The sequence below is a fragment of the Phyllostomus discolor genome, chromosome 9 (assembly GCF_004126475.2).
Source record: "Phyllostomus discolor isolate MPI-MPIP mPhyDis1 chromosome 9, mPhyDis1.pri.v3, whole genome shotgun sequence".
Lineage (NCBI taxonomy): Eukaryota > Metazoa > Chordata > Mammalia > Chiroptera > Phyllostomidae > Phyllostomus > Phyllostomus discolor.
This window is the reverse complement of record NC_040911.2, coordinates 83668194-83694633: the sequence shown is the minus strand read 5'-3', so window position 1 is coordinate 83694633 and position 26440 is coordinate 83668194. Positions and strand designations below refer to the sequence as shown.

The window sequence follows — 26440 nt, the reverse complement described above, 5'->3', positions numbered from 1 at the left end:
TTCCACCAGCAAAAAGATTATGACTCGCCTTATCACGGTACTTGCTTTATTGCGGTGGTCTGGAACCGAACGTGCAATATCTCCGAGGTATGCCTGTTGGCACATTTGTGAAGTGGAATAAGCAGCCACCAAAGAAACAAGGAGACACTTTACCTCTGTGTTTTGAGATGACAGCCAAGCAAGGTGGGGGGGAGGGAGCAAGGAGCAGAACTGTGTCATGTGCTACCGTTTGCGTAAAGAGTGGAAGAAAGAAATACATTTTTTCCTCTTTTGCTTGGTTATTCTTAGGGAACGGGGACATCCTAACAAACTGGTGGCTGAGGCTGCCTGCAGAGGGAACAGGTCGGTGGAGGGCCAGGGGTGGCTGGTGGTGACACCCCTGCTACCCACAGCCTTTGTTTTCACCATACACCCTCTTGTGGCTTTTGAATTTTGAACCATGTGGATGAATATACTCCTTACTCAAAAATGAATAAAATTAAGGTTTCTTTACCAACCACACCAGCCATCTAAGAGGTGTTCAAGAACACTCTAGGGAAAGTTTGGTTCTCTCGACTTCTGGGGTCTCCCTGCCTTCCCCCAGCCCACTCCCTCCAGGGCCCAGAACGACACCTGTGACATCTGTGCTTCTGCCAAGGTCCACGAGAGGGGTCACCCCTGACCTCAGATGTTCTCAGGCCCTTCCCTTCCTCAGTTGGGAACATCTTTTATTTAAAAATACCTTTTATTTTAAATCCACCAAGTCTTTCTCTCTCTCTCTCTCAAACACACACACACACACACACACACACACACACACACGTGCATACACCCTCGGTCTCCAATAGCCTTTGTTTTTGCAGAAGTTCTGCCTTGTCTCTGACCAGCTGGGGCCGGGACCAGCTGGACGGGTCTTCACAGCTCTCCGGGGTGGGGCAGAGATGTCCCAGGGGGCCTGTCCAGAGGGTCATGGGCCCAAGCCATTGTCCTCCGGCCCCTACGCCAAAGAGGGGTAGGATCAGCTCCTGGGGTCTTCTCCCCTGTTCAACCAGTGGCCGGCCTCTGGCCTCCTCCTCCAGGGTCCTGCTTGGAGCACTTGCCACAGCGGTCTCGGCTCATCTCCGCGGTACCCGAAGAGGGGCCACCCCCCTCGCCTTTAAGCAGCTGCCTCCCAGGTCACGGCGGCCACCCTACAGCAGAGGAAAAAGAAGTCCTGAGGTTTGACCAGATCACCGCGACACTGGAACTCACCTCTGTGTTCGGGAAAGTTCTCTGCAGCATAAGGCAGAAGAAACTATGAACAGTTGCAGATGATGGCAAGGTGACATTATTTAAGGACAGAGACACACAGGAGCCTGTGCACTGAGAAAGAGAGAGAGAGAGACGGGTGCACCGGAAAATTGCTCATCGGCTTTCTCAGAGAAGAGGAATTCGGTGGTGGGGAGACAGAATGGGAGGGAGGCATTTTTACCTCTTCATTTCTTCCCCATGTGATTTGCTGCTTTTTTAAAAAGGACCCAATACATTGAAGAATCACAGTATTCTACACGAAAGGGCAACACAAAGCCCACGGTGGTTATCCCCGCTGCCTGGCTATATGCCTGATGGCTTACTCATTGACCTCAAAAGTGGATTATGGATTTCTCCTCCCAGCCTTCACTCAGGGTGTTCCCTCTGCCAGGAAATACACTCTCTGGTCCTGTCTCCCTGGGAAGGTTTCTCCATCCCTGCAGTTGCCTAGCACTTTCCGCCTCTCTGGGGACATTCCTCCAGGATAACTCAGAAGGGGAAAGACTGGGGTTCTCTGTCTGCATCAGGCTGGGAGCTTGGGGAACGTTCTTCATCTGTGACCCCGGTTCCAGCCCAGGGCCTGGCATGTAGCAGGTGTCAAATGATGTTGTTTGAATCAGTGACGCCCACTGGAAGATGAGCTAACGGTGGCGGCCCCTGAAGCCACCTGTCCTTCGCCCCACGGGGCAGTCTCTACCCAGCCTTCCGAGGTCTGACACATGGGTTTCATCCTCACTGTGAGCCGGCGAGGTCACGGACAATAAAGGCCTCCCCTCTTTGGAGGCCTCCAGCTGTTGAGCGGTTGGCCCAGAGGCACCCAGCCAGCTGGTGCAGAGGCTGGACTGGAAATCCATGAAGTCTGTCTTGCTTCCAGGGCATGATGGCGTCTGAAACCCCACTGTGCCTTCTCACTCCCTGGGCCTTGCTAGGAGCTGATGGGACAGGCATCTTTCTCAGCCATCTAGAGAAAGAGCCGACCATCTGGGAGCTCTGCCCCCTGCCCCCGCCTCCGCCCCTGGGCCCAGGTTGGGGCAGATCCATCCAGATGTGAGCCCAGCCTCCCTCGAGGCTCTCTGGGCCCAGGGACAGCGTGTTCATTCACAGGCAGGGCTATTTTGAGGGCCGAGGCCACAGTCCCAGCAGAGCCTGGGGCTTGGGCTTCTCAGACAAGCTCTGGCAGGAGTGTCTGAGAAGCGGGGTTAGGGGTGGGGGCAGGGGAATTTAGTGCTGATCCTGGGGGACAGAAAACCAGCCCCCTACCCTTTCACTCTATGTTCTCAGGGTGAGCCACCTCCATCCCGGGTCTGGTGGTCCCTGAGAGACTCCAGTCCCATGAGAATGCTAGGACTGCACACGTCCCTGGACCTCAGTTTTTTAATCTGTGAAATGGGGGCAAAATAGATCTACTTGCGAATGCAGCTGCGGAAGAGGCTTGTGAACTGCCAAGAGCACCTGAAAAGGTCCTGACTAGGTCCAGCTTCTCTGTCTCCCAGGAACTCAGCGCCAAGGGCCCAGGAAACACCGTGGTCAGGAAGTGGGCTCCAGGGAGACAGATCTGGGCCTCGGCCTCTGCTCTGCCTTGGACGGCCTGCTGGACCTCAGGCAAGTGGCTTCACCTCACTGAGCCCCGTGTGCAAAGGGGAGTTACTGTGCTGATTACACACACTGACCCAGGGAAAGCCCTAAGCACGGTGTCAGGAACACAGTAAGCGTTCAGCATCCTCCACAGGCAGTACTGCATTATCTGCGTCACCCGGTAACTGCACCTCCTCGCCCTAATGCTTTCTGTGCCACTTCTGCTCCAGGGCTAGGCACACCACGTCGGGAGGGCCTTATAATGTGATCCCATCCCACCTGCTCCCCCAGGTAACAAAAGGGGAAACAGGAGAGACAAGAACCCCCTTTCTGTCTCCCACTTGCTGGAAGCTGTTTCCATGGTGAACCCAACACCAGACCAGCCAGGTTGCAGGGAAGTGGTGGCTCAGAGTGAAGGGACAGGGTCTGGAGTCTTGGAGCTCTCTGTCCCCCAAAGCTCAGAAGGGGGCCACCCAGGGGTTCCCTGAGACAGACTGTTTTCTTCAAGTCTTTGAGGGGCTAGAGTCGGCCAGGACGGCCCCTCTCACCTACTCCCAGAGGACCCTGTGAGTGACAGCATGGCTTCTGCAGCCAAATTTGGCTGGGTTCTTGGTTCTGTAACAGATCCCAGGGAAGCAGCCAGCCACGGGCGAGTGTTCGTGATCTGTGGGGCAGAGCGGAGACCAGCAGAGAACCCCCGGCTGAGCTATCGTGGGCACACGAGAACCCAAACACATCTTCTCCCCCAGGCTTGCAGTTACAGGCCCTCCCACGCTAACTTTTCCCATGTCCCAGTCCCGCAGGCCTGAGTTCAAATCCTGTCTCCATCATGGGCTATGTCAGCAGGTAGAGATAGCCAGAGCACCTCCTCTCCAGGCTGCTGAGGAGTTTTAATGATCGCGTGCGGAAGAGTGCTTAGCACAGGAGATCGATGCTCATCAAGACCGCTGTGACCGCTGCCAATCTCTGCCTCCCCTCTGTGCTCCGCCACCTTCAACATCTTCCTGTTTCCTTCTCCAGGCCACGTTTCTGACCGCAACTCTCGAACACCTGTCCCCACCTTCTCATCTGCCCGCCTTCATTCCCAAGCATCCACCGGGAACTTGGGAATGAAGCATCCACCTGCTGGGGGCTTCCTCTGGGCTCTGACAGTCCTCTGTGCTCCACCTCTCCACCATTAGGCCATGGCATCCCTGTCCCCATCTCCTTGCCCTTGGCCCTGATACCCCACTGGGGTTCCTGATCGTGGTGAGTGCAAATCCACAGCCTGCGTCTCTGGGAATGTTCTGAGTCAACAAAAGGCGCTGGCTGTCGGGTAGCTCAGGTTTGCTGAACGGAATGAATGGGTGAAATGTGGTGCGGGAGTATCACTGAGGGCCTTGTCTGCCCTCACACACCAGGCAGGACTTCTGAAGGCCCACCCCGACTTTGAACCCACCTTGAAGGGGCTCACAGCTGAGAGCAGCAGGGGCCCTCAAGAAAGTACAAGCCTGAGACTAAGAAGGCTGACTCAGGGAAACTGAGGCAGCCATGGGGCTGAGAGGCCAGAATGGGAGTCTGATGCACTACAAGGGGGTGGCCTGAAGCCAGGACATTGAGGCTTCCCCAGAACAGAGTGAAGCAAGCAGGGACCTAGTGCAGCCGTGGGAACCAAAGGCTGGGGGACTCGGACGCCTGACTCCAATCCCCCACGCCCTTTCACTTTCAGAAAGGCTGTGGCCATCCTCTGCCGCTTCCCCAGATGTACATGGTAGCTGCTGGAGCCCAAAGTTGTCACAAAGACCAGATTCCTCACGGCAGGAAAAGCCCAGGTCAGGAAGGGGAAAAGCTGGGGATGAGGCAAGCTCCTTGCGCTTGGGCAGGAGAACGAGCTTTCAGCCAGAAGAGTCCCCTGGTGACCTCTGCTGCTACCCAGCCCCGTCCACCCCCTACCGGCCTGCTTCTCATCCTTACCCAGGATGGACCACAGGAGCTTAACTCCAGCTCTGCCCAGCAACTCAACAGTGCCCTCCCTAGCGCTGCATCCTTTTGGGGTTGGTGCCCTCAGGGGGCCCCCTTCTTCCCTCCTACTGCTCATCAGCTGAGCGCTTCAGGTTCTTGGTTGTAGGTGTGCATCCATCCCCTTTTCCTCTCAGTCTCCTGCCCTTGGACCAGGTCTTCGGACAGGAAACGACTGTTTCAAGGTCGGGGTAGCTCAGGGCAGCACATACCAAGCAAGCCCAGAACCTGCCTTCTGGCTTCCCAGCTGAGTAAGTGGGGCATGGAGTGTCCAACCTTTTGGCGTCTCCGGGCTGCACTGGAAGAAGGAAGGGTTGTCTTGGGCCACACATTAAATACACAAACACTAATGAAAACTGATGAGCAAAAAAAGAAGTTTTTAAGTAAATTTACAATTCTGTGTTGGGCCACATGCATAACCATCCTGGACTGCTTTCGTCCCATGAGCTGGACACCCCTGGACACCTTTCTGAGCCTCAGAGGCCCACAGGCAGGATCACTACCTGCCTGATGGAGTTCTTGCAAAGGTACAAAAAGACGACCAGGAAAGCACATGGTATGTAGGATGTGCTCAAAAAATGACAACTTTTGTTGTTATTTCCTCATGTCCTCTTCCTAGCTCACCTTTGTCTGAGGGGTGGTTGTCCCTGGATGAATTTTTAAAACATGCAATACCTGGCCATTTTTCCCTTAGATCATCAAGGTAAAAAAAATGACAACAGTCAATGCAATAGCCATCTGGTGTGAATGAATCCAAATTATACCTATTTTTTTGGTTAGATTGGCAAAAATATGTTTTTTGGACATCCCGCAGAATTTTAGGAGTTAGTTTATGCATGCATGAGATGAAAAAGGCTGAAAGTCGCTGCTCTAAATCATGCGTGGCCTCCGGGCTTTGCTGCACCCCTTCAGATTGGAAGACTTGACGCGGGTAGTTCTGTTCCATACCAAACCCTGGGCTTGGAGCACCAACGCTCCACAAACTCTACGCGAACTCCACGTCGCTCCCCGCTCCCCGCTCCCCTTCACCGGGATCCGGCCCTTTTGTGCTTCGTAAGAGGCCTCACACTGTCCCCCTCGACCCCACGGCTACAGTATAGGGGCGCCAAGCACTTACCCCCTTGCGCTGGTTGCTGAGGCAGAATGTGCAGATGGAGCGTGGCTGGCGGCCGCCGTCGGGGGTGGCGGGGACCGCGTTCTTGCCACTGCCGGCGGCTCGGAAGCACGGCTGCCCGTCGTCGGCCGCGTCGCCCAGCAGCAGCACGTTGGCCAGGTGCGCGATGTAGCTGGACGCCAGGCGCAAGGTCTCTATCTTGGACAACTTGCGGTCCACCGGCTCAGTAGGGATGAGCGTGCGTAGCGCCGTGAAGGCCGTGTTCACGCTCTGTGTGCGGTCCCGCTCCCGCGCATTGGCTGCCTGTCGCTGTCTCACCACAACCACCGGGCCCGCGCCGCCACCCGTCCGCCGCCCGCCCCCGGGGCCCGGGCCGCGTCGCGCCGCCTCCAGGCCCTCGCAGCAGCCGAAAGACTGGTCAGAGGCGTCGCTCTCGCTGCGGTTCTCCTCGTCCTCGCTCAGCAGCCGCACGTCTGGGTACAGCACGTGCGCGCCGACGGGGCGCAGCAGCGCGAACGCCATGGGCACCCGGCCGTGTCCCTCCGTGGGCTGCGTCCCAGCCTTGGCCGCGCCCCGCCGTGCGCTCCCGCGCGCTCCCACGGCCCCGCCGGCCGCCGCCTTATAGCCGAGGGAGGGGCCAACCGCGCGGCCGCCCCGGCCTGAGCGGGTGGGCTCCCTCCTGGCCAATGGGCACGCGCCCGCCGTGCCCCGGCCAATGGCGACTTGCCTGCCGCCCCCGTTCCCCAGGTTGAAAGCGGCCCGGGAGCTGGTGATCCTCCCCGTAGGCTCCCAGCTCCCCCCGGGCTAGCCTGGCAAACGCCGCCGAGAGTCAGACTGGGTCGGGTGGGATGTGCGCAAAAACAGTCTCGTTACCCGCAGCCTAAGCCTGCAGAGACTGAGAGCAGGTCCCTTCTCGCCTAGGCTTCGGTTCCCTCGTTCGGAAAGAAGGTTGGGAGAGACCAGTTCGGGTTTTTGTGCCCTCAAGTTCTAATCCTGTGGTGCTGCAACTTCCTTGTGTAAGAAGTAGGAAAGGGGGGCGTTGACAGGACAGAATCCCGACTCCCCTGTTCCGATACAGCAGGTCTGGAATGGGGCCCAGGAATCTGCAGTTCGAGCGCGATGGGGCTGTCGGCGGGGAACACTCGCAGAAACACTGTACTCTTTCCAAACAAGGACTCGATGGTGTCACGTCTCTGGTGACAAACTTAAAAAACAACAACAAAACCAAAGCAAAGCAAAAACAAAACACACACACACACCAGTAGTTCCATTCACTCATTTATTCGTTTAACACATACTTGTTAGGTCCCTACTAAGTGTCAGGGATGGTTTTAAGTCTGAGGATACAGACTTAAACAAAACAATTTATTTTTGCCTTCACAGAGTTGACATTTTGTTTGAGGTCCTACTGTGTGCCAGACACCAGACAGACACTTCACTCTTTAGAACTCCTCCCTGAAGCCGTGGGGGAGTACCCCTGACTTCCAGATAAGAGCTCTGGCCTTCAGTCTTACAGGGGGTGAGTGGGGGCACTAGCCACAGCCTGTGTGGCTTCACTATTGCCTCCCCCAGCCCCGCTCCCGGCTTCCCGCAAATCAAATGCAAGTTTCTCTCTTTCATTCTCCACAGTCCCGCCTTGGACAGCGGCAGACTCCCTGACTCTTACACCGATCCCCCCACCCCTACCCCAGGCTGCTCCCTCCGCTGGAATGCCACCCCCACCAACACGTTACCTTCCCTACTGCCTTCCTTCCTTCAGGAGACCTCAGCCTGCTCAGTCTGACATGTCTTCCTCCTCAGAGGCCCTGGGGAGAATCACTGAGCTGACAACGGCTGCTAGGTTCCTTGTGTCACTCTCACCCCCTTCCCCGCTCTATCCCGGGTACTGGCCAAGCCAAGCCTGCATCCACTTGGCCTGGACAAACACTTCCTCTCAGCCCAAGTGGCAGCTCGTGTGGCAGAGAGAGCTCAGAGAGTGAAGTTGAAAGGCTGCTAGGTGCTTTCAGGCTCTCTTCCTTCCTTTCTTGAAGATGTCTCCCAGCTCTGCCACGTTGTTGTGCTTTTCCAACTTCCTTGACCCAGGCCAGAATGTGGGGGGTGGGGGGAGGAGCTGGGCAGTGGCTGGAGGGTGTCCCTTGGCTGCCAGGGGAGCAGCCCCTAAAGTCTTCGGGCTCCAGTGTGTACAGAAAAGTCTGTTCCCACACCTGGCTCCCCCTACTCCTACATTTGACCATGACCTTGGCCAGGATGGGCTTTGCTGAGGAGGAGGAGGAGGAGGTTGCACAGCCCCCTCTCTGCAGGGCCAGTCCCACGTGCAGCCCCAGGCCAGGCTGCTGCTTCCTGAGCCGATGAATTATTACCGGGAGATTTCCTTCCCTGTCTGCGCCTCCTTACAGGGGCTCCCGGCTCCCTTCACTTTCGCTTTCTCCCCCTTCTCCCCCTCTCTTCAGCTCTCCACCTTCAGGTGGCTTGAAATTCCTCTGTCCCATCCCCTCCCCGTTCCAACTCGATGGGAGAAGCCAAACAGGGCATGAACTGGGCCCCGAAGCGGGGAGGGGTCGGAGTTGGTGAGCTCATTCATTCATTCGCTCCTCTGGCAGGTTTTGACACATGGGACCCGGGGAGTAAAATAAAACCATGAATGAGACTGAGCCTGGACTTCTGCAGCCCAGAGGGGAAGGCAAGTTGTAAACAAAGAATTCCAGGACAATGTGGTAGGAGCAAGCCAGGGTCTGGCATCAGAGGCCTGGTTTTGGCCCAAGGCGAGGTGCCTCTCGATGTCTGGGTTTCCTGCTCTGGAAAACTGGCGATAATAATAGTGCCCATTAGTAGGGCTGGTGATGGTTCCCTGCGTCGATGCCAAAAAAAGCCAGAGCCGGAGACACAGAGAGGCTCACCACCGGAGAGGGGTTTGGGGAAGTGTTGTGGGGGGCGGGCCCCAGGCTGAGGAGCAGCTTTGGCTGTTCCAGGCTTTGTCCCCGGGTGGAGTTCCTGCCACAGTCTCAGCTCACCCGCCCACCCGAGAGGCTTCAGCTCCGTTTGCCCCCTGAGGCTCGCTCTGCTCGGGTCACACTGGCCTTCTCACTGGCCCTGGGGCCCACCTCTGCCTGGCAGGCACTGCCCCAATATCCTCTTAGCTTACTCTGTTACTTCTTTCCAACCTTCCCTCCAATGTCATCTCCTCAGGGAGGCCTTCCCTGACCCCTGGGACTAGAACAGCAACTGCCCCTCCTACCTCCCAGCACCCTTCCGGCAGCTCTCCCACTCCCCTTTAACCCTGCTTTACTTATTTCCATAGCATTTATCGCTGTGTTCACTCATTCATCCACAACTATTAATTGAGCACCTACTATGTTCCCAGCATAGTTCCCAGTTCTGGGAATGCGGAAGTGAACATGCTAGACATTTATTTGTCCACGAGACTATGGGGCAAGGACTTTGTCTTTTGCTCATCTCACTTCCTCCCCATTACAACTGTCAGAGGCAGGAATTGTTCTCATAACCATCTTACAGATGAAGAAACCGAGGTTCCAAGAGAGAAAAGTGACTTGCCCGAGGCCACACAGTGGGCCAGTGCAGGAGCTCAGGTTGTTTGGTCTCTTTCCCCAACCATGCGCCCTCTCAGGCGGCCCAGAGGTACGTGAGGGCTGAGTAGGCGTCTCCCAGGCTGAGAGAACAGCTGGGTTTCAGTCCCGCTGAAACATTTTGAGTTCCTCCAAGGCACCAGCTTTGCCCACCTCTGGGCCTTTGCCCAGCGGTCCTTCCTGCCTGCAGGGCCCACCCCTTCCCTTCTGAGCAGACAGCCCCACTCAGCCAGAGTCCGTGCAGCCTCTCAGCCAGGCCCGCTTTGCCTCTCCCCCCCAACTTTGGTGCGAAGTCCTGTAGCGATGATCACATTGCACTCTGGCTTCTCCCCCTTCACCCCTGATTCCCCACTTCTGTGTCCTTGCCTCCACAGGGCACCTGCTCTAATGTTTTTTACTACTTTTTTTTTAGAGCAGTTTTGGTTTACAACAAAACTGAGAGGGCACAGGGAAGTCTTGTATGCCCCCTGCCCGCCCCCCCACGTGAGTAGCCTCTCCAGTGTCGACATCGCTCACTCACCAGAGTGGAACATTCACTGTAACTGACAAACTGACACCGACACATCATTATCAGAGTCCATAGTTTATGTGAGGGTTCACTCCGGGTGTTGTACATTCTATGGGTTTGGACGAATGTGTACTGACATATGCTCATCACGTACTATCATACAGAGCATCTGCACTGCCCTAAAAGTCCTCTGTGCTCTGTCTGTTCATGTAACCCCCATCCCTGCAACTGCTGATCTTTTTGTCTCCATAGTTTTGCCTTTTCCATAATGTTCTACAGTTAAAATCTACAGTTAAAATCATACAGTGTGTAGCTTTTCCAAATTGATTTCTTCCACTTAGTAATATGTATTTTAGCTTCCTCTGTGTCTTTCCATGGCTTGATAGCTCATTTCTTTTTAGTACTGCTCACTATTCCATTGCCTGGAGGTACCATGATTTATCCATCCACTCGCCTACTGAAGAACAGTGTGGTTGCTTCCAAGTTTTGGCATTAATGAATACGGCTGCAACAAATATTCGTATACAGGTTTTTGCGTGGACATAAATTTTCAGCTCCTTTGGGTAATAACAAGGAGTGTGATTGCTGGATCATATGGTAAGGGTATTTTTAGTTTTATAAGAAACCACCAAACTGTCTTCTAAAGTGACCGCACCCTCCTGCGTTCCCAGCAGCCATCAGTGGGAGTTCCTGTTGCTTCACCAGTGTTTGGTGGCGCCGGTGTTCCGGATTTTGGCCGTGCTCATGGGTGTGCAGTGGTATCTCGTTTTAATTTGCGTTTCCCTGATGATGTGTGATGTGGAGCATCTTTTCAAATGCTTATTTGCCGTCTGTGGATCTTCTTCAATGAGGTGTCTGTTAAGGTCTCTGGCTTATTTTTTAGTTAGTTTGTTTGTTTTCTTATTGTTGAGTTTTAAGAGTTCTTTGTATATTTTGGATAACAATCTTTTATTGGATATCTTTTGGAAATGCATTCTCCCAGTCTGTGGCTTGTCTTCTAATTCCGTTTATATTGTCTCTTGCAGAACAGAAGTTTTAAATTTTAATGACGTCCAGCTTATCAATTATTTCACGCATGGGTCATGTCTTTGGTGTACCTTAAAAGTCAAGACCGTAGATTCTCTCCTATGTTATACTTTAGGAATTTTATAGATTCTGTGTTTTACCTTTCAGTCTATGAACCATTGTGAGTTAGTTTTCGGGAAGGGTGTAAAGTCTGTGTTTGGATTCACATTCCTGCATGTGGTTGTTGTTTCCGCACTGTTTGTTGGAGGGGCTACATTTACTCCATCAGTGCATTCACTCCTCTGTCCCAGATCAGTTGAGTCTGTTCGTGGGGGTCTGTTAGTGGGCCCCCTGTCCTGGTCTGTCAATCTCCTTGCCTGATGGTTCACCAGTACCGCACTGGGTGGCTGCACAGCGAGTCTTCAAGTTGGGCAGCGCCCGCCCTCCAGCCTTGCTCTTCTCCTTCAAGGTCGTGTTGACTATTCTGGGTCCACTCTAATATCATCGATACATGTCTTTGAGTTGCATGTGTCTTTGTGAGAGTGGGTTATTAATGTATGCGAAGGTCAGTTTCTGTAGATCTCTTTCTTAGGTCGTTTTGTTTACTCAGCGCTGCGTTCCGTGAGCTAAGTCTAACCCGAGTCCATTGCTTCTATCTGCTGCTTAGTATGCATGGGGCCCGTACATCCCACTCCTCCTTTTTCCATTCTGACTCCTGCTTCCTGCAGCAAAGCTGTGAACTTTTCTTTTTTTTACATGACTTTTTTTTCTTTAACTGTCATTTTAAAGATTTTATTTATTTGTTTTTAGAGAGAAGTGAAGGAAGGGAGAAAGAGAGGGAGAGAAGCATTGATTGGTTGCCTCTTGTACGTCACCAGCTGGGGACCTGGCTCACAACCTAGTTATGTGCCTTAGACTGGGAATCGAACCAGTGACCCTTCGGTTCACAGGCTGCCACTCAATCCACTGGGCCACACCAGCCAGGGCTTAATTTGCCTTTCTTTAGTGACAGAGAAGTGGGTTGTTTTCCATCTCCTTGTGTTTCCTCCTCCACAAGACTATGCATTCTCTAAGGGTGGGGAATGGACCCCAGAATCCCGGGCCAGAGCTGGAACATTGTGGGTTATAGTGAAAACCTGATAACTGACTGACTGACTGACTGACTGAATGAATGAATGAAAAGGCAAATACACAGCCCCCTACCCCTACTCTGTACCAATCTTTGACCTAGTTGGTGGCCCACATGTGTACATTTGTACACACTGAGGGACACACTAAGTCCTGCACCTCAGTCTATATGGAGAAAAAGGCCAGAGATACAATTTACTGACCACACCTTGTCGTGTGACCGTACTGTGCTGAAAAGGAGGCTGAGAAAAGCAGTGTCCACTGGAGGTGGCCTCACAACCCGCTGAACACCAGGTTTCCATCAGCAAAGAAGAAAAAGAAATCCTGGAAAACCACGGTGGTGCTGATGACCACCGTAAGTGTGATCTCTGGACGCAATACAGGGTCACGTGGTTGAGTCTGAGATTCGGGAGCCTGGCCGCCTAGGTTCAGCTCTGCCACTTGCCAGCCAAGCGATGGTGGGAAAGCTATTGAATTTCTCTGTGCCTCAGTTTCCTCTTCCATAAAACCCGGACCATAATAGAGGCTGTTTACATAGGGCTATTGGGAGGATTAAACTGAGGCAAAAATGCATACCATTTGCAAGAGTTCTGTCACATGGTATGCACTGTATAAGTATTAGCTGTTATCTTGATTTAATCCCTAAAAAGGGTTTTCTGGTCACACAACCAGTAAGCGATGGAAGCAGATTTTGGCCCGACAGCAGTTTTCCCACTTGCCTCATCCCATAGAAATTCTCAGAGACCAAGATCACGACCCTGGTCGGTCCTCGGTACATAGTAAGCATCCAGAAATATCTGCTGAATGAGCGTGTCAAGTAAACACTGAAACCCTTCTTACTGAGAGATGCCAGGTTTTGTTGTGCGCTGTTGATCCGCTCAGGTTGATGGGAACGCCCCACGGATTCACCCACAGGGCTCCCGCCGCCTGGGGCGGGTGCCTTCGATTCCACCTCCAGAGCTCAGTCCCTCCTCCACGGCCCCTCCAGGCCAGCATTTTTGAGAGCGAATTCCTGGGAATGCTTGTTCTGGGAGATGCCCAGGGTTCCATGATTAAAAAAAAACCCACAAAAACAAAAACAAAAAAACGATCTGGGAAGCTGCGTTCTGCATCCCCCTCCCGGAGGGTGGTGGCGCACTGGCAAGTCAAAGGCGCGGAGAGATCCTGCAGGAAGAGACTCCTTAGGCTTTACTTGGAGCTGCATTTTCTAGGCTTTCTGTTGACCACAGATCCTCCCACCCTCGTGCTGGACCAGGCCCCCAACGGAGAATACAGTTCAGCAGACGTTCCTTCAGGCTGCTATCAGCGGCATCCCCCTCGGCGTCAGCGGCTTCCATTTTTCCCTGAAGGCGTGTTTGATAGGCGTGAGGGGAAGTGAGCAGGTGGGCCTTGGCTACCAGGCAGAGCTGGGCTAAAACAGGAACTTCCAGGCATTTTCCCAGAGCCCCATTCTCTGAGGGACACTAAAACATCACTGGAAATGTGACAGTTGGGAAAAAATGTGTTTCCTGGCACTTCTTTTAGGGGAAGTGCAATATAAGTTGAAATAATAATACAGTTGAGGGCCCACTCTGGTAGGTGCTCTTCTAAGCACTTGCGTGAGCTAACTACTATTAATGTTCCTGCTTTACAGATAAGCAGACTAAGGAACGGAGAGGTTCCGTAACTTGCCCAAGGTCACACAGCTAAAAAACGGACAGGAGTTCTTTGATGATGGGCTCGTGGTGGTTTGAAGTCCACTGCGGGGTTGTTGAAGCATAGGTGCTCACAGAACTCCGCTCCAGGGAGCATGCGTCTTTCAGCTGCAGCGCTCTGATTTTGTTGAGCCTGCATAGGTACCCCTTGGCTCATGTGGGCCCTAATACCAGTGGTACAGAGCCACCAAGGTAATGTACAAGATCCAGATGATGCTAAATGAAACCACTGTTTCAGGAGTCCTTTGGCATCCGAGGAGGCTGGTTGAAAATCTTTAAGGCTGAATGTCAGGGGGAGGGCCTCTAGGCAGAGCTCAGCTGCTGACTGGTGCCCGTGGGCAATTCTTTTCCCCTCTGCAGACTAGACAGTGTGGGGAGCGGCCCCAGAGAACTCTGTCATCAGCAGGCGGTGTGACACCACGGCTTGGAGTCCAGCTCAGACAATAGGGTTTCAGAGAATAGTGAGCCCAGAGACCCAGACCCTTTCTCTGAAAAGGCTTCCTGAGAAAGTGGCCTGGATCAAGTTTACGTGGGCTCAGCTACCCTAAATGGGGGAGCCCCATGAGGAAGCTGCATTTTAGTTTATCCTTAATGGTCAATGGGGATGCTGGCACGACAGGTGTGTTTGTGGGTTGCCCTCCTAGGTTGCCATGCAGACCCTGCTGTTCACCTATGCAATATCCACCTCCCCCAGCAACAGAACCCCAATTTGCCCATGGCAACAGTTGATCTAACTATAAAATTTTCCCTCTCAGCCCTCACTGCATGTAGGGGTGGTCATGTGACATATTCTGGCCAATGAGATGAAGATAGAAGTTTCTATGGAGGGTCCACTTCCTCAAATGAAATGACAGAATCTCTTGAGAAGGCTTTACCTTTTACCTTCACCTTCTCTCTGCCTGGAATGGAGATGTGATGCCTAGAGGTATAGCAGCCATCTTGGTGCAATGAAGACAAAAATCACACCCTAAGGAGGGCAGAGTGAAAAGCCAGGGGTAGCTGGGTCTCTGATGTTCTCCTTGAGCAGCCACACTGGCTCCTGATCTCTTGGAACAACAAACAAACAAACAAACAAACAAACCCTCCTAGTTGGTGGAGCCACTGCACTGGGTTCTATTATGTACAGCCAAATGCAAGCTGTATCAGTGCATCCAAGTCTCATAATAATGTTCACACCATTATCTTCTACAGCGTGTGCCAGGCACTGAGCTAACGACACCTCACACCATGTCGCAGTGCATCCTCACCATCCTGGAATGGTCAGCACGTTACAGAAAGGGAAATCAGGGCTCCCAGGAGTTGACCTCAGAGAGGAAGATTTCAGATTTGAACGTGGACCTCCAGTGTTTCTGTCCGTGTTGATAGCGGTGGTGATTTAAAAGCATGACCTCCACCTCTTCCCTTTAAGAGCTGAGACCTGTGTCCCCTGGCCTTGAGTCTGGGCAGGTTTCTGGCTGCTGTGGCTTGCTGACTTTGGCAGAGGTAACCCTCTGTGACTTCTGAACCTGGGCCATCAGAGGTGATGCAGCCTCTGTCTCATTCAGGGGAACCCTCTTGCTTGGAGCCCAGAGTTGCCATGTAACAGGTTCAAATGCCCTGAGACCACTGTGCTGTGAGGAAGCCCAGGCCACACGAAGGTGCTTGGGATTGGTTGTACCTCCTAGCCCAGGGGGCAGATAAATGAGTGAAGATGACTCTGTTTGCCTCCAACACCACTGTTCAGCCACCCCACCTTTGAGTCTTCCCGGGTGAAGCCCAGACACCATACAGCAGCAGGCAGCCTCCCCCGCTGGCTCGTTACTGGGATTCCCGAGGTATGGAATTCAGGAGCGTAAGAAAATGGTCATTTTAAGACACCAACTTCTGGGGTAATCTGTCCCACAGCTGCACTTACTGTAACTGTAACTCGCTGTAATGCCTCCCAAATATTATCTTCACACCTGAAAGTACCCAAACCCTGAAAATTTAGTTGATTTTTTATTATCCACTGTAATTATATTCTGTAAAGTCACCGCCAACATCGAATTAGCAAATACTGGACCGTGCGCCTGAGGAAAATACAGGATTGGAGTCCCGTGAGCCTCCAGTCACAACCTTTTGTCACGCGATCAGTAGTACATAGTCTTGTTTTCTGTGTGTCTGTGTTTAAAGACAGCTTATTTGATATAAACTGGTGATTCATTCACACTGAGCTCCTGGCCAACGGCGCTGCAGCTCATGCCTGAACGGAGCTTAGCTGACTCTCATATTTTCTCCGTCAGGCACACCGCTGCCTTTCTGAGCTCGGGAACACGAGATGGCACTTCAGCACTATGCTTGGGGGCCGTTTCAATCCCCAACAAAAAGCACATTTGTGAAGTGTGGCACTACACAGACCACACAAAGGACACGTGTGTACAGTACGAGAGCAGCAACTGGAAGGCAGAACGTCAGCTCCATCCGCCCCCACCGGGAATGCACGTGTCCAGGGACTCAAATGTTTCATCGCTCTGCACAAATTGGCAAAAGATGGTGAGTGCAGTGGCAAGTGTCCGTTTGGCCTTTTAAATATGAATCAGCGGCCCTGGGTGGTGTGGCCGAGCGGATTGAGTGCTGGCCTGAGACCCAAAGGGTCGCTGGTTCGATTCCCAGTCAGGGCACTTGCCTGGGTTGCAGGCCAGGTCCCCAGTTTGGGGCACTTCAGTGGCAACCACATACTGATGTTTCTCTTCCTCTCTCCCTCCTTTCCCCTCTGTCTAAAAATAAATAAATAAAATCTTTAAAAAAATAAATACGTATCAGTGAGTAGGCAAATTCACAAATATGGAATCTGTGAACTATAAGAATTGGCTGTGTTATTTGATATGTTTAGGACTTGCAGTCTTGTTGACTAATTGGAGAGAGGGAGGCATAAAGCAGGTGAAGGCATGAAGCATTTCAAGAGCCACACTTCTCTCGTTTGTAAAGTGTGGGTGATGCCGCCTTCCCTGCCAGGTTTGTGGAGGAAAGGGGTGCAGTACTCACCCCTTATCTGTGGTTTTGCTTTCTGCACTTTCCGTTACCCACGGTCCACTGCAGTCTGAAAATATTAAAGGGAAAATTCCAGAAGTAAACAATTCATACATTTTAAATCCCACACCACTGTGAGTTGAGTGATGAAATTCTTGATGGATGTCCTGCTTTGTCCAGCTGGGGACGTGACTCATCTCTTTGTCCAGCGTCTGCACACCACATACACTCCCCACGCATCAGTCAGCTAGTAGCCGTCTTGGTGATCAGAGCGACTGTCATGGTATCACAGTGCTCGTGATAAAATTACCCTTATTTCACTTCATAAGGCCCCAAAGCACAAGAGTAATAATGCTGGCAATTCAGATATGCCAGAGACGATGCAGAAAGCTTTCTTTAAGTGACGAAGTATATACAGAAAAAAACATAGTACAATTTGCAGTTTCAGGCATCCATGGGGTTTCTTGAAACCTATCCCCTTCAGGTAAGGGGGGACTACTATAGTGACAATACCAACAACAGAGGACTACTGCTAAACACTTTATGTGTCTGGTCTCATCGACTCTGCAACAATCCCATGAGATAGAGCCAATTATTACACCCGTTTTACAGACTCAGCTAAGTTAAGGGGCTTTGCCCAAGATCTTACAAACTTGAACAGGCAAAGCTGGGTCTCAAGCCCATCTCTGTCTGAGTCCCATGCCCATGTTCTTTCCCACCTTTCTCCCCTGATTGCCCATGAGCCCATGTTTACAAGAGGCCTGGCGCGTAGTATGCTCAGTAAGCGGATGCTTTGCTAATGATTCTAAACTGGGACCTGGGGACTTTGAGGCTGATCTGCAAAGGGACAGGGGAGGCTGAGCCCTGGGGCGGGGTGGGGGCCAGAGTAGGAGACATTGGGGAGGGAAGGGAGCCTCTGTGGTGGGAAGGCAGGGAAGGGAGCTAGGAGGGTCTATAATCAGACCGTGGTCCCTCCCACAGAGGGTTAAAGCAGCTCAGCCTCCTTCCGGCTGAGCGGAAATCAGATTCTGAGAGCTGAGCTGGGCTCCAGAGGGATGTTTTTCTTTTCCATTTGTCTGCTGTGGCTGGCTCATAAAATCCACCGGAACTCCATGCTGAACTGAGGAATTCCCGCTGAACTGGGGCACGGAGAAGGCAGGCAGGGGGGAGCCCTTGTCAGAGAAGAGACCGCCCCCATCTCCAAGGCCCCACCTCTGGGTCAGGTGATGCCCTCTGGGGGCCTCACAGGATTCTTTGGATGGGCCATGTACAAGGAAGAAGTGACACCCCCCCAAATGAACTGAGGGGGCAAGGAAGGAGAGCAGACAGGGAGGGGTGGAGCTGTGACAGGTGAGTGGGGTGTGTCTCAGGTTGTCCCCTTCTATGCTGGGTGGCATTGCCCAGGTCTCTGCCTGTTTCCTCATCTGAGCGCCCTGAGGGAGATGACCACCACCTGTGATTTCCTGGTCAGAGGCTGAAGTCTGAGGTTCTTGCTAGCTAGTTGGCACCTTTGCATGCTTTTCCTCCTGTGAAGGCAGTGCAATTATTATCACTCCTATCTGACAATAAACCGAGGCTCAGAGAGGCGAGGTGGCCTGCCCAATGTCACCCACTAGCAAGGGCAGGGCAGGATTCAGACCCGACAGTCGGTGCTAGAATCGACCTTGCAGGCATTCACGCTCCTGCCTCCCAAAACGAGCAATCCTAATTCTGCTTGTCCTGGGATGGTCTCTTCTATGTCTCTTGACTGACCTCTCACTTTTTCAAACTTAACTCATGCATTACCTCCTCCAGGAAGTCTGCCCTGACTAGCCAAGCTGGGCTGGGCCTCCTCTCTGGCTGCCCACACCCCTGGGAGATAACATTTTTGGTCACTGGGCTGTGAGCCTGGGTGAGCAGAGCCACTTCTGATTCCTCCCTGTTCTTCCTGCATCGGCCAACACAAGAAACCTCCAGTTTGCCTTGGAGATGCTACGTGCTGTGGCGGCTTTAGAACAATGTGGGCTAATGACGGATTTATGGCAGACATGACTCTGTGTGACTTCTGAGGCTGGGTCATAAAAGGCGATGCAGCATGTACCTGGTTCACTGGAGCACTGGTTCTTGAAGCCCTGAGCTGCCACGTAAGAAGTTCCAGTGCTGCCCCGGCCAGCGCGGCTCTGTTAGTCCGGCATCCTCCCATAAACCAAAAGCTTGTGGGTCTGATTTCTGGTCAGGGCACATGCCTATGTGCGTTGGGTCCCTGGTCAGGGTGTGTGTACAAGAGGCATCCACCCGATAGATGTTTCTGTCTCACAGTGATGTTTCTCTTCCTCCATCTCTCTCTTCTCCCCTCTCTAAATCAATAAACATGTTCTCGGGTGAGGATTAAAGAAGTCCAAATGCTCTGAGACCGCCACACTGTGAGGAAGCTTCGGCCACATGGAGAGGTCACGTGTAGGCGCTCCTGCTGGCAGTCCTAGTCTTCAAGTGACCCCAATCCAGGGCCCTCGAGACGATTCTAGCCCTCAGCCATTGATTCACAGCCAGCTACAGACTTCCCAGCCGCGGCGTAGGCACCAGGCAGCGGAGAAAAGTCAGCCCCGCCCCCCAGTGCCAGATCTGAGTTCATGAGCATAATGAAATAGTTCTTGCTTTAAACCACTGGATTTTGGGGTGGTTATTGCACACAAATAGTAACGGAACAGTGCTACCAACCCGGACAAATCACCGTCGTTTCTTGCCAGGTTCATTGCAGCAGCCTCCTCACAGGGCTCCCTGGTCCCCCTCCCTCCCCGCCCTGCAGTGTGCTCTTCACACAGCAGCCGGGGGAGTCCCCTAATGCACAGATCAGACCATGTCCCTTCTTTGGTCAAAGCTGCCCATTGGTTCCCAGCTCACTCAGAGCAAAAGCCACATCCTTCAAATGACCCCCAGGCCCTATGTGATCTGCTTCCTCTGTCACCCTATCACCCCTCTGTCCTGTCTCACACCCTGTCCCCTTGCTGTCTCCTCTCCAGCCACACTGGCCCGCTTGCTGCTCCTCATACGCCTACACTACTCTGCCTCCGGACCTTTGCCCTTGCTGTGGGTAGTGCTCCATTGCCTGGACACTCTTCTTCCAGGCCTTGCTGGTTTACTTCCTCATCTTGTCCACATAACTGCTCAGATGTCACCTCCTCCTCAAGGCCGGCCTGGGCTGCCTTGTATAACACCATGACCCCTCCTCCTCACTCTCAAACCACTTACCTTTCTCTGTTTTTTTATTTAGCCCTGGCTCTTACAACTGCCTAACAGACTATACGTTTTACTCAGCGTGCTTTTTATTTGTTGACTTTTTCCTACCCCAGGATATTCACTCATAGAGCAGGGGTCGCTGTTTATTCTTAAATGTATTCCCGATGCATAAAACGACCCAATGCTGGTTTGCTGAATGAATGAATGAATGAATGAGCTGCGGGAGCCCAGGCATGGGGCTGTCTGGGTAAGGAAGCAGGTGGGGGTCAGGAAAGGGCAGGAGTGGGGAGGCCAGGTTGAGCCAATGTGGCCAGGGCTGGAGAGCATCCCATGGAAATGAAAGCTTGCTACACCTCTGGGGGGCCCTGAGGATGGGGGAGCACAAGGGCAAGGCTTTGAAGATGCAGATGTGGGGCGTCTCTCAGGGCCTCCCCCTTTCCTGGTCTGGTGTGTCTCCATTCCTGCCAGTTAAACAGGATCTCCGGGCAACTGTCCGAGAACCCTGCCCAGCACCCAGAGGCCTTGACTTGCTCCTTCCGGCTCTATAAATCGGACTCCTTCAAGCCGTGACATCCTGGACACTGCCGGGGGAGGTGAGGCAGGGCAGATTTGTTGCAAAGAGCTGTGTGTAGCCTTCAGCAGGGCACTGCACCTCAATTTTCTTGTCAGCAAAATGGGTATGATAGGAGTGTGGACTTCAAGGTGTGGCTGTGAAGTCGAATGAATGGATGGTGTGGAAGTCCTTGGGCGAAGGAGGATGGGTGCAGGCACCTGTCAGCGGGTAGAGGCACGGGGACCAAATGCCAGCTCTGCTGCTGAGCTCAGTCTCTTCGCCCATAAACTGGGGTAGATGTGAGTTACTAACTTCCTAGGGTGGGTTGTTGGGAGATCCAGAATGCACAGGACACACTTAGTACCCAGTAACCCTGCCGTGGTTGTTAGCTGTTATAGATGGCAATTATTCTAAAAGTGGCAGGAAATAAAATGTTCTGGAGAAGGGATCTGGGATCCTGGAAGCCTTGGTTCACATCCCTGCAGGGGCTGCAGACTGGACACAGAACAGCTTCAACAGTGTTTGTACACATTTTGATTTGGTCACAGGGGTGATCTCCTACCCCGAAGGCCATTCCTCCCATTGGCTCCGGCAGGGCCGTCAGGTGAGCACTCTGCTTTCCTAAAAGGCACCAGGGGAGTAAATAGCTAGTCTTGAAGCCAGCCTGGGAGTGGGAGGGTGGGAAATTCAAATCCAGGCCCCACCACTTCCCAGCTGTGTGAACTTAGACATGTGACCTAATTGCTCCATGCCTCAGTTTCCTCATTTGAGAAAGAAGTATAATGATAGCATCTACCTCTTACGGTCACTATAAAAATTGAATTAAAATGAGCCCCATGCCTGGCAAGCATAGAGCATATCATATCGGACACTGTTATTACCTTCATTCCACCAGTGGGCAAACTGAAGCTCAGCCAAGAGAAAGAACTTGGTCTACGTTGGCGGTTCTGCTGTTTACTGGCCCTGGATTGCGCTTAGTTTCATTATAGCATTAGAAGCCCCAGCTTGTGACCTCTCCCCTTTTATCACTTAGTGATTTTTTTTTGTTAAGTAGAAGTCCATACCAATAATCTAAAAAAATCAGGTAAGGGAAAAGCTGCATGCTGAGAAACATCATCTGTGAATGTTTCCCCTGAGAGCTGGGGAAACAGTTGGCCCTGGATGAAGAGGTCTTGGGTTCCAGTCTGAGATGCACCCAGCAAGGTAGTGGGGAGTCCCTGAAGATTCTTGAGCAGGAGAAGGGTGAACCTAAGGATAGAAATCTGGCAGTGTGTACGGGTTCATTCAAGTTATTAAGGCCCATACATTGTTGTTGGGGAGTAAATTGGCACAGTCTCTACGGTGGGTGGTTGAATTCCAGAAACACTGAGATACATCTGCAGAGTCCCTACTACATGCCAGGAGCTACGGAGGTGCTGAGAATTCGCAGCAAACAAGTCCAACCCAGTCCCTTCGCCCCGAGCTTGTGATCTGGAGACGCGACATACAACAAACAAATATATAACTTGGTTGCATGTTGGGGGAAGGAGAGTCATCAAGAAACAAAGCAGGGTGAGAAGTAGAGCATGAGTTCGGGGAGGGGGGCAGTGGCACTTGATCTGAGGCACAGAGGAGGCAAGGACAAGCCATGGAAACACACCTGGAGAGAGTGTGTCGGGTACAGGGGAGGTTCCATGTAAAGGCCCTGAGATTGGAGTGTGCAAGTGGCTTCACACTTCTGCCAGGAGGAGCCCAGGGTGGGACAGAGAAGGGGAGGCCTTCGGTGCTGTTTCAAGAACATTTTAGTCTGAATAATATGGGAGATCACCGTGGGCTCTAGCAGAAGAAGGATAGAATCTGACTCAGGTTTTAAGGGGATCCAACGGGCTGCACACGGAGAATGGACTGTGGGGGCCAGAGCAGAAGCTGGGGCCCCAGGGAGGAGAGTGGCTGCTTGCGGGGGGTGTGGGTGGAGGCGGTGAGAGAGCTCAGATTCTGGGTCTGGTATGAAGAGATGGAACTCAGGGCTTATTGAAAGGTTGACAGTATCTGTCAAAATTGCAAGCGCACGTACTCTTGGACCTAGCGCATCTGCTTCCGGGCCTTGGCCTACATTTATACGCGCGCACGGGTGAAGTGACCCACATACAAGAATGTTTATTGCTGTGCCAAAGGAGAACTGAACAGGCTGGATAGAGCCAAGTGTGAGTGGGGATGTGGAAATAGTGCTGGGGAGTGGGGGCTGGCGCTGCCATCTGGAGAGCAAGCTGTCAAGTTTAATATATATATCGGAGTGTATAAAATATGGCCGCCTGTTCTTTGGCATTCTTTCCATTGAGAGGTGAGTCTGTGCACCCACTCTCTGAATCCGGGCTGACCCAGGACTGCTTTGACAAATGACTGTGGCAGCAACAACCTTGTGTCAGCTTCTAAGCCCTGGTCTTAGAAGACTAGCAGTCTCCACTTCCCCTTCCTTGGAATGATTGCTTGTGAGGAGCCAGCCAGGAAGCAAGTTCAACCATCCTGAGACTGCCGTGCTGTGAGGAAGGCTGGTTAGCTGTGTGTGTGTGGGGGGGGGCGTTGAGGGGAGGCCCAAGTGCATCAGGGCTGCAGGTATGAATGAAAAATCCAGCCATCTTGGAAGGGAACCTCCAGCCTCAGCTGACACCACGTGGTTCAGAGATGAGCCACCTGGCCGAGCTCTTCTTGAAGTCCTGACCTACAAAATCACAAACAAAGTGGTTGTTTTAAGCCTCTAACTTGAGGGTAATTTATTGTGGAGCAAAAGGTAACCAGAATACATGGAGCCTACGACCCAGCAATTGCACTCCTATTTGTGCAAACAAAATTCTCATGGAGCCCAGACTAGGACACAGCGGTGCTGTTGTGGTGGCAGAGGTTTAGAGACCACCCAGGAGCCCACAGCCCGGTTAGGAGAGAACGAGGTGGATACAGACCAAGGAGTTCTAGCAGCCACAGGTCAAACCACAACCCGGATGCACATTAAGCAGGAAATGAGCACTAGAGCAAAAATAGATTTCAAAGGAATGCACAGAAAGCAACAATACATATACAATCGTGTTATGGTCTCCAGGAAGGCTGACACATCAGAGAACACGCAAGGAGACCATCAGAGTGGGTCCGCAGAGGTGCATGAAATGGGCGGGGGAAATGGAATAAGAGGAAATAGAGAAAAATGGAACACAGGCTGTGTGTGTGTGTGTCAACAATGATAATCTGCCATGAACGAGGGGTTGTTGTTGTTTTTAACTCAACTCTCTATGTTTGAAGTTCAAACAGTAATAAAAGCAAAGAAAGATAAATGTCTCTAAATAGGGGTTTGGGTAAATCAGTCACAGCAGATCCGCATGATGGAGTACTATGAAGCTATGAAAAAGAATGAAGAAGCTTGCTAGGCACTCCTAGGGAAGACTCTCTGAAGTGTATGGGTAAGAGGAAAAATGGTGTCAAAGTGTATGTATAATCAAAGCGTATACATTGTGTATGAGTTTGTAGAGGAAACCAATACAGGTGGATGCTTTTGGGGGAATGAGCCTGGTATCGAGGGACAGGAGTGATGGAACCTCGGCCGACAAGGCCTTGAGTGATTTGGGTGCTGCCCCCCCCACTCATCACTGCTCACCCTCCCCATTTCTTGTTGTGCTTTTAAACACATAAGGAAACATAGAGAACAGTATAATAAAACTCCATGTTCCCATCACCCGGTTTAAGAAAGAAAACTTTTTAAATCCAATTGAGGGTGTAGTGGCTTTAAAATATGTCTACAAATCCTTTCACACTCCTTTCTTCGGAAGGCAGCGTCTATTTCCCTTCACCTTGGAGTGTGGGCGGGGGCCTCAGCGAGGCCAGGTCGTAAAAGGATACAGCTTCTGCCCAGAAGTCTGTCTGTCGGTGCTCACATTCGGAATCCAGTCACCACGTGATGGAATCCAGGTCACGTGCAGGGCCCCACCTCCATCCGTGTCGGGTCTTCAGGTGTCTGCAGCCCCAGCTGACATCCGGCCCCCCAGGGGACCAGAACCACCCAGCTACGCCACCCCCAGATTCCTGGTGCTGACAAATGGTGAGATATGGCAGAGGACTCGTTGCTTGTACACACCGTGCTGTGGGTTACTCGTTACATAGGACAGAGAGCTGACACAGAGATCCCTGGTGTCCCTCTACTTACAATTTCTCTGCCCATGCTGAAGAAACCTATCCTGATATTTATTATCCCCGTGAATTATTTTTAAAGTTTTAAAAAACCTTAAAGGAAGGGAGGGAGACAGAGAAGGAGAGAAACATCAATGTATGAGAGTTACATCAATCAGTTGCCTCTCACACGCCCCTCACCTGGGGACCAGGCCTGCAACCCAGGCATGTGCCCTGACTGGGAATTGAACTGGCGACGTTTTGGTTCGCAGGCCGGTGCTCAATGCATTGAACCACACCAGCCAGGGCCCCATGAATGTTTTAACTTCCACTACACATGTATAAGTCCTTATACAATATATGGGACTGTATTTCATTCTTAAAAGCACAGAGAAATTCCCGTAAGATAATACATATGTTTGTATTTATATATACGTATCCTATTTTACTTGTTTTTTTCCCCTTTTGTAGTATGCTTTGGAGATCCATTTGTGTCGAGGCACGCAGCTGCAGTTCCTTTTCATGGCTGTATGATATTCCATTGTATTAACATACCACAGCATACTGCCCGGAACTCCATGCGGACAAACATTCAGGTCAGTGTTGGTAACATCCAGTCACCCTCCATTCTTTTTCACGCGGCAAAGACTTTTTGAAGTCTCGGCTGTAATGTCACGTCACTGGCCCCCCCTTCTGTCTCACAGGCTTTCTGTCCCTCATGGTACCCCAGAGCTGGTCTCTGTTGGTGCTCCCCCTCTTTTTCCCTGCAGCACCTGCTACACCCTGTCAGTGTTTGGTTATCTGTTTCTCTCCTTGGGTGGGAGAATAAGCTCCACGCGGGCATGGGTAGTAGTGGGGTTTCTCCCCAGTCTCTGCCCCCACCCCAGCACACCTAGCGCAGGGCCTGGAATGCAGTAGGTCCTCAATAATTGTTTTGTATGAGGAATGGCTGACAATAGCTTTCTCACTCCAGCCTCAGTGCTCCCATCTGCATGGTAAAAATTTTAGATCAATTTTGGGGTAACTTCATTTAGATTCAGCTTCTGAGAGGGGTCTCAGTGACCATGATAAGGTATAGGGGAGAAGACCTTCAACTTGTCCTTAACATCTTGGGGACCATTTTCTATTTGCACATGAAGAGAGATCTCTCGATTTGAGAACCTTATGTCCACCTGAGATGCAATCCCTTCTTGTCCACAAACGAGGAAACTGAGGCCCAGAGTGGGGGAGGGGCTGGTCCTCAAACTCAGAAGTCCAAGCAGACCTGGAAACCAGCCTGAGACCCTGCACAGGGGAGCCGGCGGGCAGCTCTCACCCTTGGGGCACCAGGCCTTCCCGGGCTCTGCCCTGACACGATGCCAGGCCCAGGCTCCTGGCCCTGTTCCCAGCCTGGCCTCTTCTCGCTGCCCCCCCACCTGGGTCTTCCTCTTCTCTCTCGTTAGGGACTTCCCTGCAGCTTCCTGCTGGGCCTGGCCTTGGGAGCCCCATTGATCCTCTGACAGCCCAAGACAGATCGTTGGGGACTGTGTATTCAGGTGCAGGACAAGCACATGGAGGCCAGATGAGAATGGGGTGGCGGGGTGAGGGGCCCACTTGGGTGGGGGATAGAGAGCTGAGGAGGGCGAGGGTAGAGGATCCCACAGACACCTGCCTCCTCTCCCCCTTCCCTGCCATTCC

The 26440-nt window shown here is 52.3% G+C and overlaps 1 protein-coding gene across 1 annotated transcript; it reads right to left on the bottom strand.

Annotated features, from left to right (window-relative positions):
* Positions 1 to 286: 286 nt before the first annotated feature.
* On the bottom strand, positions 287 to 6541 carry TCF15 (transcription factor 15). Its single transcript, XM_028524732.2, has 2 exons — positions 5960 to 6541; positions 287 to 1169 (listed from the first exon to the last, which is right to left on the bottom strand). The coding sequence occupies exons 1-2, from the start codon at positions 6476 to 6478 to the stop codon at positions 1095 to 1097; spliced, it is 594 nt and encodes a 197-aa protein (XP_028380533.1). The 5' UTR covers positions 6479 to 6541; the 3' UTR covers positions 287 to 1094.
* Between the last annotated feature and the right edge of the window lie 19899 nt (positions 6542 to 26440).